Source organism: Marmota monax, unplaced genomic scaffold, assembly GCF_021218885.2.
Source record: "Marmota monax isolate L192 unplaced genomic scaffold, Marmota_monax_Labrador192_F-V1.1 WCK01_AAM20220418_F8-fsc00131, whole genome shotgun sequence".
Lineage (NCBI taxonomy): Eukaryota > Metazoa > Chordata > Mammalia > Rodentia > Sciuridae > Marmota > Marmota monax.
In genome coordinates, this window is record NW_026693141.1 from 5,411,711 (window position 1) to 5,425,018 (window position 13,308).

At 37.2% G+C, this 13,308-nt stretch overlaps 1 protein-coding gene across 1 annotated transcript; it reads right to left on the reverse strand.

The window, feature by feature from the left end:
* Nucleotides 1-10,280: 10,280 nt before the first annotated feature.
* On the reverse strand, nucleotides 10,281-12,879 carry LOC124099834 (transcription termination factor 1, mitochondrial). Its single transcript, XM_046455066.2, has one exon. It carries the CDS (start codon nucleotides 12,825-12,827, stop codon nucleotides 11,676-11,678), a length of 1,152 nt encoding a protein of 383 aa, XP_046311022.1. The 5' UTR covers nucleotides 12,828-12,879; the 3' UTR covers nucleotides 10,281-11,675.
* Between the last annotated feature and the right edge of the window lie 429 nt (nucleotides 12,880-13,308).

The following is a 13,308-nucleotide window of genomic DNA, read 5'->3' on the forward strand; positions in this document are numbered from 1 at the left end:
TTTTTACCAAAAAGATACAAGTCAAAAGCTTTTAAATAAGCCTTTACAACAACTGTGTGAACAATCAGAGATATGAAAAATTGTGCTTTATATGTGTAATATGAATTGTAATGCATTGTGTTGTCATATATAACAAATTAAAATTTTTAAAAAATGGTTTTGTGAAACTGACATTTAGAGAACAGTACAATAATGCAATATTCAACCTTTATATTTTCTAGAATAAACTTCTAATTTATAAAGAATGCCAATGGATTAAAAATGACAGTATAACCTATGGAATGTTAAAATAATCCAGATGAGATGTTTAAAATATTACTAAAATTCATTTGCTCTGCACAATGGTGAGAGATTGAGAAATTACAGTTTATCCAGCAACAGAATTTCATCATACAACCATTAAAAACCACGTTAGGAAGTGCTGGGCGTGGTGCTCAGAGCAGTGGCTTTAATCGAGATTTCGCACAGCGTGTAAGAGCTCCTTTCACCGTTAATCTGTAGCGGACCACTTTGCCAAGCAGCAGGAAGAACAAAGAGATCGATAAAGAGACGCTTGGCTCCCGGACACTTTGCCGCCCAGAGCCACGGGCGCTTTGCTCCCATCTGCTTCCTCTTTCACTTTGCTCTGGGCAGAGAAGCTGAATGTGTAATCAGCAGTGGATTGTAAGTACCCGAGGCAAAGAAAACTCAGTGCGCCCGGCCTTTCCTTTCCTTTTTTTTTTTTTTTTTGAATATTTTTTATACAGGGAGAGTTTGTGGATTGGGATTGTTGGCAGGGCTGTGGTTTCTGTGCCGAAAATCCACTCCGCAGGAGCCACCATTTGCTCTCTGAATGCTGTCTTGATGGCTCTGTCTACAATGTCCAGCAGCCGCATCTAGAGGTTGGAGCGGGGCTGCGTGCCGAGCCCTGTCCTCCAAAGGCTTGACTGCGGCCTCGAGCGCCTGGGTCGCCTGTTCACCACTGCACCTTCCGGCAGAGCCTGCTCTGGGGTCGTTCTGCATCCCCCTGCGAGGGGACCTGTGCTCCGGAGGAGGGGGCAGGAGAGCCGCGGCAGCAGCCTCTTGGGCCCCGGGGGCCGGGAACCTGCGGCAGCGCAGCTAAGGGCGCGCACGTGAGCGCAGCCCCGGGGCAGAGGCGACAGTGGCAGGGTTTCATTTCTAGAAATCTGGACTGGAAACAGAAGCAGCAGTTTGTATAATCCCAAGAACTTGCTTATGCCAGGAAGCTGTAAGGGCAACACGAATATCATTGAGGAGATCAAACATGGCAGCGGGTGGGGAGAGATCAAGCCTCTGACCTCTTCAACTGCGCGGGCATAGGGAGCTGTAAATTGTATAAATGCTGATTGCTCAGGATCACTAGGCAATTCTGAGCTGACGTGGATCTGGGGCGTACAGTCAGGGCAACTCAGAACACACACACCGAGCCCGGATCGGCTGCATTCAAGCTCCGGTTCGCCTGCTTCTCGTGACTCAGCACTAACGATCCCGCTGAAATAACTGGTTGTCCCTTATGAACTTACAGAGGTAAAAGCCAACCAAGCCTTCATAGGCAGTGGCCACAGGATTGAAACGGGGATTGGGAGAGACAGTCAGGACCCACCCGTTGCATTGGTCACCCAGCAAAGGGAACGAATGGTCACCATTTGCATGGGATACCACCTTGGCAGAGAACTGACGTCACGGGCGGAGGAGATAACTGCATTGAAACCAGCGCGACAGGGCTCCCAGGAGTAGCAGACCTGGCGTGTAGCCAGTATTGTGGTGAGCGTCACAGGTGAGCATGGCCTGGCTTGAGTAAACACAAGAGAAGGCCCTAGGCACTCAGGATTGGAGACCCGCCCAGTCTGTGAGGAAGAGCTGCTGCACAGTGATGGGTTCCCACCTATTGAGAGGAGAAGCTTGAACCAGTGGGCACAGCTCCACCTACTGAAAGAGAAGTTAATCGAACTCTATGACTGCATTTATTATTATTATTATTATCATTTTTTTTCTTTTTCTTTTTCTTTTTTTTTCTTTCATTTTCAAATTTTTTTGTTGTTGTGGTTCTTTAACTTTTTTTTAATGTTTTTTAATTTTTAAAAATATTTTTATTTTATTATTACTATTTTTTTTAATTTTAATTTCCATTATTTTTATTACCATTATTATTTTTGTAAAAAAAATTTTTTTCCTTTTCTTTATTTCTATATTTTCTAATTTTTTTGTGTGTGTTTTGTTTTTGTTTCTTTTGTCTTTTCATTTCTTTTCAATTTTCTTATTCCCCCTTCCTTGAATTCTACCTGCCTACTCTCATTCTCTTTAGTGACTTCTTCCCTTCCCTTCTAATATCTTTCCTCCCAAGCATCAAATAAATTTATAAGAGTAAACAGTAACTCAGCAGTCAAACAGAACAAGAAGTAACATGAGCAGCATAAAAAAGCAAGGAAGAAAAGGAGTACAAACAATGAAGGACAGCCTAAATATTCAGGAGGACCTAGAGTCAGCAGAAAAATGGTCATATAAAGAACTCAAGGAATACCTTAGACATATGGAATGGAACCTTAAAGAGGATACGAGACAGCAAATCCAAACAGTGAAAGAACACTTTGAAAATGAATTACATAAACAGATAAAGAAGAAGTTAAGCATCTTTATCAGGAGATAGATATTATAAAAAAAATCAAACAATAATTCTAGAAATGAAGGAAACAATAAACCAAATTAAAAACTCAATTGAGAGTATCACTAACAGAGTGGAGCAAGTAGAAGCCAGAACGTCAGATAATGAAGACAAAATATATCATCTTGAAAAGAGCCTAGCCAACTCAAAAAGGCTGGTTAAAAATCACGAGAGAAACATCCAAGAGATATGGGATAACATAAAAAAACCAAACCTACGAGTCATCGGGATAGAAGAAGGTACAGAGATTCAAACCAAGGGAATGAGTAACCTGCTACATGAAATAATTACAGAAAACTTTCCAGAAATAAAAAAGGAAACGGATATACAAATTATAGATGCATACAGGACACTGAGCACACAAAATCACAGTAGACCAATGCCAAGACACATTGTTATGAAGATATCCAATATACACGACAAAGAGAAAATATTAAAAGCTACAAGAGAAAGGAGGCAGATTACATTCAGGGGTAAACCAATAAGGTTAACAACAGATTTTTCATCACAGACGCTGAAAGTGAGAAGATCCTGGAACAACGTATTTCAAACACTGAAAGACAATGGATGCCAACCAAGAATTCTGTATCCAGCAAAATTAAGCTTCAGGTACGACAACAAAATAAAAATCTTTCATGATAAACAAAAGCTAAAAGAATTTGCAGCCAGAAAACCAGCATTGCAAAGCATCTTGAGCAAAACACTACACGAGGAAGAAATGAAAAACAATAACCAAAACCATCAGTGGGAAGTGCCTTGATGAAAACAGAGGGCGGGGGGAAAGCTAACCATGGAGAAACAAACTAAAATAAATTAAAAAAAAGAAGATAAATAATCAAACATGGCTGGAAGTACAAACCATATGTCAATAGTAACTCTAAACGTTAATGGCTTAAACTCTCCAATAAAGCGACATAGGCTGGTAACATGGATTAAAAAAACAAATCCAACAATATGCTGCCTCCAGGAGACACATCTGATTGCAAAAGACATACACAGGCTGAAGGTGAAAGGTTGGGAAAAAATATACCACACACACGGTCCTCGTAAGCAAGCAGGGGTGGCCATCCTTATAGCGAATAAAATCGACTTCAAGACTAAGTTAATCAAAAGGGATAAGGAAGGACATTATATACTGTTAAAAGGAACCATTCACCAACAAGACATAACAATTATCAATATTTATGCACCAAATAACGGTGCTGCAACGTTCATAAAACAAATTCTCCTCAAGTTCAAGAATCAAATAGACCACAACACAATAATTATGGGTGACTTCAACACACCTCTCTCACCATTTGACAGATCCTCCAAACAAAAATTGAATAAAGAAACTATAGAACTCAATACCACAATCAACAACCTAGACTTAACTGACATATATAGAATATATCAACCATCATCAAGAGGATATACTTTTTTCTCAGCAGCACATGGATCCTTCTCAAAAATAGACCATATATTATACCATAGGGCAACCCTCAGTAAATATACAGGGGTGGAGATAATGCCATGCATTTGATCTGATCATAATGGAATGAAACTGGAAATCAATGATAAAAGAAGGAAGGAAAAATCCTACACCACATGGAAAATGAACAATATGTTACTGAATGATCAATGGGTTACAGAAGACATAAAGGAGGAAATCAAAAAATTCTTAGAGATAAATGAAAATACAGACACAACATATCGGAATCTATGGGACACAATGAAAGCAGTTTTAAGAGGGAAATTATTCGCCTGGAGGTCATTCCTCAAAAAAAGGAAAAACCAACAAATAAATGAGCTCACACTTCATCTCAAAGCCCTAGAAAAGGAAGAGCAAAACAACAGCAAATGTAGCAGAAGGCAAGAAATAATTAAAATCAGAGCAGAAATCAATGAAATTGAAACAAAAGAAACTATTGAAAAAATTAACAAAACTAAAAGTTGGTTCTTTGAAAAAATAAATAAGATCGACAGACCCTTAGCCATGCTAACGAAGAGAAGAAGAGAGAGAACTCAAATTACTAACATACGGGATGAAAAAGGAAATATCACAACAGACGCTACAGAAATACAGAAGACAATTAGAAATTATTTTGAAAACCTATATTCCAATAAAATAGAAGATAGTGAAGACATCGATAAATTCCTTAATTCATATGATTTGCCCAGACTGAGTCAGGAGGATACTCACAACTTAAACATACCAATATCAATAGATGAAATAGAAGAAGCAATCAAAAGACTTCCAACCAAGAAAAGCCCAGGACCGGATGGGTATACAGCGGAGTTTTACAAAACCTTTAAGGAAGAATTAATACCAATACTTTTCAAGTTATTTCAGGAAATAGAAAAAGAGGGAGCTCTGCCAAATTCATTCTATGAGGCCGACATCACCCTGATTCCGAACCAGACAAAGACACCTCAAAGAAAGAAAACTACAGACCAATATCTCTGATGAACCTAGATGCAAAAATCCTCAATAAAATTCTGGCGAGTCGGGTACAAAGGCACATCAAAAAAATTGTGCACCATGATCAAGTAGGATTCATCCCTGGGATGCAAGGATGGTTCAATATACGGAAATCAATAAATGTTATTCACCACATCAATAGACTTAAAGATAAGAACCATATGATCATCTCAATAGACGCAGAAAAAGCATTCGACAAGGTACAGCATCCCTTTATGTTCAAAACTTTAGAAAAACTAGGGATAACAGGAACTTACCTTGACATTGTAAAAGCTATCTATGCTAAGCCTCAGGCTAGCATCATTCTCAATGGAGAAAAATTGAAGGCATTCCCCCTAAAATCGGGAACAAGACAGGGATGCCCTCTATCACGACTTCTATTCAATATAGTTCTCGAAACACTGGCCAGAGCAATTAGACAGATGAAAGAAATTAAAGGCATAAAAATAGGAAAGGAAGAACTTAAATTATCACTATTTGCTGACGACATGATTCTATACCTAGAAGACCCAAAAGGGTCTACAAAAAAACTACTAGAACTAATAAATGAATTCAGCAAAGTGGCAGGATATAAAATCAACACGCATAAATCAAAGGCATTTCTGTATATCAGCAACAAAACTTCTGAAATGGAAATGAGGAAAAACACTCCATTCACAATATCCTCAAAAAAATAAAATACTTGGGAGTCAACCTAACAAAAGAGGTGAAAGATTTATACAATGAAAACTACAAAACCCTAAAAAGAGAAGTAGAAGAAGATCTTAGAAGATGGAAAAATATACCCTGTTCATGGATAGGCAGAACTAACATCATCAAAATGGCGATATTACCAAAAGTTCTCTATAGGTTTAATGCAATGCCAATCAAAATCCCAATGGCATTTCTTGTAGAAATAGATAAAGCAATCATGAAATTCATATGGAAAAATAAAAGACCCAGAATAGCAAAAGCAATTCTAAGCAGGAAATGTGAATCAGGCGGTATAGCAATACCAGATTTCAAACTATATTACAGAGCAATAGTAACAAAAACAGCATGGTACTGGTACCAAAACAGGCGGGTGGACCAATGGTACAGAATAGAGGACACAGAGACTAATCCACAAAGCTACAACTATCTTATATTTGATAAAGGAGCTAAAAGCATGCAATGGAGGAAGGATAGCATCTTCAACAAATGGTGTTGGGAAAACTGGAAATCCATATGCAACAAAATGAAACTGAATCCCCTCCTCTCGCCATGCACAAAAGTTAACTCAAAGTGGATCAAGGAGCTAGATATCAAATCAGAGACTCTGCGTTTGATAGAAGAAAAAGATGGCTCCGATCTACATATCATGGGGTCGGGCTCCAAATTCCTTAATAGGACACCCATAGCACAAAAGTTAATAACAAGAATCAACAAATGGGACTTACTTAAACTGAAAAGTTTTTTCTCAGCAAGAGAAACAATAAGAGAGGTAAATAGGGAGCCTACATCATGGGAACAAATTTTTACTCCTCACACTTCAGATAGAGCCCTAATATCCAGAGTATACAAAGAACTCAAAAAATTAAACAATAAGAAAACAAATAACCCAATCAATAAATGGGCCAAGCACCTGAACAGACACTTCTCAGAGGAGGACATACAATCAATCAACAAGTACATGAAAAAATGCTCACCATCTCTAGCAGTCAGAGAAATGCAAATCAAAACCACCCTAAGATACCATCTTACTCCAGTAAGATTGGCAGCCATTATGAAGTCAAACAACAACAAGTGCTGGAGAGGATGTGGGGAAAAGGGTACTCTTTTACATTGCTGGTGGGACTGCAAACTGGTGCGGCCAATTTGGAAAGCAGTATGGAGATTCCTGGGAAAGCTGGGAATGGAACCACCATTTGACCCAGCTATTGCCCTTCTCGGACTATTCCCTGAAGACCTTAAAAGAGCGTACTACAGCGATACTGCTACATCGACGTTCATAGCAGCACAATTCACAATTGCTAGACTGTGGAACCAGCCCAGATGCCCTTCAATAGATGAATGGATTAAAAAAATGTGGCATTTATACACCATGGAGTATTACGCAGCACTAAAAAATGACAAAATCATGGCATTTGCAGGGAAATGGATGGCACTAGAGCAGATTATGCTTAGTGAAGCTAGCCAATCCCTAAAAAACAAATACCAAATGTCTTCTTTGATATAATGAGAGCAACTAAGAACAAAGCAGGGAGGAAGAGCAGGAACAAAAGATTAACATTAAACAGATAGATGAGGTGGGAGGGAAAGGGAGAGAGAAAAGGGAAATTGCATGGTAATGGAGGGAGATCCGCATGGTTATACAAAATTACAAATAAGAGGTTGTGAGGGGAATGGGAAAATAAACAAGGAGAGAAATGAATTACAGTAGATGGGGTAGAGAGAGAAGATGGGAGGGGAGGGGAGGGGGGATAGTAGAGGATAGGAAAGGTAGCAGAATACAACAGTTACTAATAGGGCATTATGTAAAAATGTGGATGTGTAACCAATGTGATTCTGCAATCTGTATTTGGGGTAAAATTGGGAGTTCATAACCAACTTGAATCTTATGTATGAAATATGATATGTCAAGAGCTTTGTAATGTTTTGAACAACCAATAAAAAAAAAGAATTCAAACAACAATAAGTGTTGGTGAGGATGTGGGCGAAAAGGCACACTCATACATTGCTAGTGGGACTGCAAATTGGTGCAAACAATCTGGAAAGCAGTATGGAGATTCCTTGGAAAACTTGGAATGGAACCACTATTTGACCCAGCTATCCTGCTTCTCAGCTTATACCCAAAGGACTGAAAAATAGCATATTGCAGGGACACAGCCACATCAATGTTTATAGCAGCACAATTCACAAGAGCTAAACTGTGGAACCAACCCAGATGCCCTTCAGTAGGTGAATGGATAGAGAAACTTTGGTATATATACCCAATGGAACATTACTCCATATTGAAGAGAATAAAATCATGGCCTTTGCAGGTAAATAGATGAAGTTGGAGAATATAATGCTAAGTGAAGCAAGCCAATCCCAAAAAAACCAAAAGCCAAGTGTTTTCTTTGATATAAGGATGCTGACTCATAATGGTGATTGGGCAGGGGGAACATGGGAGGAATGGAGGAACTTTAGATAGGGCAAAGGGGAGGGAGGGGAAGGAAGGGCACAAGGGGGGAGGAATGATGGTGGAATGAGTTACCCTAAATACTTGTATAAAGACACGAATGGTGTGAAAATACTTTGTGTGCAATCAGTGACTTGAAAAATTGTGCTCTATAGGCATAATATGAAATGAATTGCACTCTGCCATCATGTATAACACATTAGAATAAATAAATAATTTAATTTTTGGAAAAAAAAACATGTTAACAGGTGAATACTTACTTGATCCTTTAATACTGAAAATTATGTAATATATTTAGGATTTATTAGGACAAGAAAAATTATAATAGTCCAATATCAACTTAAATATATATACTACATACCTACTCATATTACATCTAGGTACAGATAAGTTCTGCAAAGAAAAACAATAGGAAGAGCCACCAAAATATTATCTCTGGAAGTTTTTTCCTTCTTTTTTGTGATTTATTTTCCTATTAACATGGATTTTCCTTTCACTTCTGACAAAAAAAATGTTACTTTTAAAATGATCAAGTGTTGTATTATATTTCTGTTCATCCTACATTCTCCTTGGGCACTTGCAACTATTGTTGCTATACAATTTCTCTCAACCCAGGTGAAATCCCCATGACCTGCTTATGCCAAAAAACTTTTACCTTCTCTGCCCATCTCCCTCAAGTTCCATATAAATTTGTTAAGATTCCCAAGAGAGGGCTGGGGGTATGGCTCAAGCGGTAGCGCGCTCGCCTGGCATGAGTGCGGCCTGGGTTCGATCCTCAGCACCACATACAAAAATGTTGTGTCTGCCAAATACTAAAAAATAAATATTAAAAAAAAATTCTCTCTCTCTCTCCCCCTCTCTCTCACTCTCTCTTTAAAAAAAAAAAAAAAAAAGATTTCCAAGAGAGATACCTTGGGAAATTCTTCCATACAACTCCAAAGACAATTAATTAATTAATTAATACTTTGTGTTTCAAGCCATAACAATAAATTTAATTCCCAGCAATACTATTGTATCCATAGAATAGAACACTATTTGGCAATAAAAAGGAATGCTGATATGAGCTACATGAATGAAACTTAAAAAGATTAGGTGAAAGTGGTCACGAAATTATGTATGTATGATTCCATTTATATATAATGTCCAGAAAAGCAAACTTATAAAGACAGCAAGATTTAGGTTTTGCTTAGTGCTATGAGACTGGAAGGGGGAAAACAAGATTGGCTGCCCATGGGTACCAGTTTCTTTTAGAGGATACAAATTCTAAAAATTATACTGTAGTGATGATCATATGCGCTATCTTAAATTGTATAATTTAAATGAATAGATATTTTTAAAACCTTGAATTATATAAATTACATGGTATATGAATTAGATATCAATAAAGCTGTTTTTAAAAAAAAAACTACTGTAACTTATTTTTCTTATCCTTGACTGAACAGCTATTATGTACAAGAAATCTTACAGACCTTATATAAATTGATTTTTACCAACTCTGCACAGTTTTTAATTTTATAAGAAAACAAGTTTAGTGAATTATTTACACAAAGTTAAAGATATATCACTCTGAAGAAATGTCTCTACAAAGATCATGGTTTCTAAATTATGCCAAGCTTGCTACCAAATACCTTACTGGAGATCATTACAATACATATAAATGGCTTTGGGAAAGCAGGCACTTTGTTTCTACCAATGGTACAAATTAGTGGGGTGGGTTTTTGTTGTTGTTTTGAGGCATTAATGATAGCAAATACCATGAAGTTATGTGACTCAATTCAAAACCCATATTTAGAAACCAAATTACTTTGGAAAAATAATCTAAAGTAATTAGTCATAAAACTTGTTCCTCCTCTCAGTTGCTATCAGAGCTAGATTATGAATATGTTCAAAATATAGTCATGATCTAATTTGTCATTTTTAAGTCAATGCCTCCAGAAATTCCTGTTTATTTATATTAAATGAAATGCCAACAAAATATAAATATACATGACCACCATTTCTTTAAACTACATTCATTAGGCAAAAATATTCCTTTATTTAGATATTTACACTTAGCTTTTTATCAACACATTTAGATGTCATAAACACTAACATTAGAAATTCCAGAGAAGTAAATTTTAATATAATTTACTCTTATAAGAGGAAGACATAAAGAAATGATAAAAAGACCACATTTTGTGACATCCTCCTTTAAATACAACTAATCAGTTATTAACCTATTTGCTGCTGTAACAAGTTATCAAAAACTCACTGGTTTAAAACAACACAAATTTATTCTGATGGTTCTGCACATCAGAAGTTTGACACTGCTCTTCCTGGGCTAATATCAAGGTGCCAGCAGCCCTGCACTTCTTTCTAGGGGCCCCAGGGCAGAACCCGTTTCCTTGCCTTTTCCATTTTTTATAGGCCACCTGCATTCCTTGCCTCATGGCTTCTTCCTCCTTCAAAGCCAGCAAAAGTGGTCAAGTGTTTCTACATTCTACCTCTTTGACCTCCTATTTGCCTCTCTTTTCCACTTTTTGGGATCCTGTGATTCCACTGAGCCCATCCCAATTAATCAAGATAACCTCCACATCTCAAGGCCCTTAACTTAATCATATTTAACTTAATCACATCTACAAAACCCACTGCACTATAACATACTCATGGTTTCTGGGGTCCTTTAGGTGGCCATTATTCTTCTATCTACCATAGTTGCCCTTGTCAGGACAAACTCATGGTAAATCCTAGGTTGGGAGACACACTAATGGTTTGAACAGAAAATATGGAATTTGGAACCGAGAAAATCCCTCCTTTCTATTCTGTCAGACTTTTACTGATGAATCATAATTAATTGCACTGGAATAACAGAAGAAATAGCTTGCCATTCAAAACCATGAGGGAAGAAAACTATTTGAATGAATGTCAATTTCTTTTTTCTATGCTGGGGATCAGTGTTGGACATGACCTTATGAATTCTAGGCAAGCACTCTACCACTGAGCTCTATCTCCAGCCCAAATCTGTTGATTTTTCAATCCAAACAGAAACCACAAAAGCTTATTTTCTGCATTTGTTTTACATGGCATTCAGGAACTACCATTACTATATAGCAGCCATTAATTCAAAATACAGTAGTAGTTAGGAAGACTACACTTAAGCATGCCAATATTGAGTTCTTATGAACTTTTAAAATAAAATACCCAAAGGATTATTACATATATGTTTGTGGTGAAGAAATCAAATTCAAAATTAAATTATATAAATACATTATAAGAATTTTTTAACAAATATTTTTTCAGTTGTAGATGGACACAATACCTTATTTATTTATTTTATGTGGTATGAGGATCGAACACAGCGATTCACACATGCTAGGCAAGCACTCTACCACTGAGCCATGACCACAGCCCCAAGACTTTTTTTTTTTTTTTTAACTCCCCAGGCACTGTTCTAGCCGTTTAATTTTTTCCAGTTTAGCTTCAAATCTTTTTTGACTCCAAGATAGAAGAGCAATGTTAGAGACATTCAAGTTATAGCCAGCATGTACCAATTCTTTGATTCGACTTTTTAAAGTACTTATGCTTGAATCCAGAACCCGAGGACTTTCAATTATTTGTAAAATACTAATTTTTTCTTCTATGAGGCAGTCTATTTTATCATTAAACTTTTTATCTGCCAAGAACATCATATCCGGATAGCTTAAGACAAATTTCTGTACCTCTTCTTCAGTACATCCAAGAGAAAACAGCTTCGCTTTGATATTTGTATAATTTCTTTTGGCACATTCTGTAGAAAGGTCTAGAATTCCAGCTCCTGGACCACATAGCAGTTGCAGCAGTTCTTCCTTGTTCAAGTTGAAAGTTGACTGTAAAAATTCAATGTTAGCTTTCACCCGTTTGGTGCTCTGAATTAAGATGAAAGGATTTTTAGAAATTATCTTCCTGACAAAATCTGTGGGATCATTGTGACCCAAGAACAAACAGACTTCCTGCAAAACTTCAATCATCTGTTTATTCAAATCAAGACTATTGGAAAAGGTGCGAGGGGCATTGGCTAATAATCGACACAGGCATTTCTGGGACAATCCAACTGAGTAGAGGAACTTTATATTATTTTCTAAATTTATATTGTTATTGGACCGAAAAAAGGATTCAGGAGAACGTTCCAAAATATTTACAATTTCAAGGTCTGATGTCATAATCTTTCTCCACAGATCCCACCGTTTTGAAAGACTTTCAGAAGTGCGTGTTATAGCTCGTGGATATCTTGATATGATGCTAGCAATCACTTCTTTGCTAGCTCCTTTGGACAAAAGGAACATCTTTAGGTCCTGCTCATTTGTAACCATTCTATTAAAAACTCCAGGCTGTCGTTTCTTTGCCATGTCAATATCAACTCCCATAGTAAGTAAGTTGTTCAATAGGTCCTCATTCTCCAAAGGCTCATTGTCTCCATTATTACATGTCACACCAAAAAGCCTAAATGAAACTGATTTGAGGATTTCTGCTGAATAGCGAATCATCCAACATCTTGAACCAAAGAAAAAGTTACTTCTCATATACCAGAGGTTTCTTGATGTCATAATGGTCAGGTATCCCAAACCTTTTGGAAAGCTGCATAAAATAACACATAAAATTACACAAATATCTGCATTAAGTAACTAAATGACCATATTATCATCCTACAAGCATCACGGTCCTTTTTATAAGAAAATACCTATACTTTTAGCTCTCCTGGTGCTAATGGTAATAATTCAGCACTCTTCACTCTCTAGCTCACTGCTTCTGTTGGTTATCTGTAACCCAAGGCTGCTATCATTTTTAACATAAAGAAGAATGTGATGGCACCATCATTGCCCTAGAATTATTCTTTTTTTTTCTTTCTTTCTTTCTCTATTTGACCTTACTTGCCTTCTCTACCCAAAACCAGGAGTCCTTCTCCATCTCTACTTTGTCCTCCTGGTTTCTAAACCTTTGGTTTATTCCTAATAAATGACATTTTCATTTCTGCCTTGTCTTCCAACTTCCCAGGTGTTTGATCTTTCCCTGCCCTTAGATACCAGG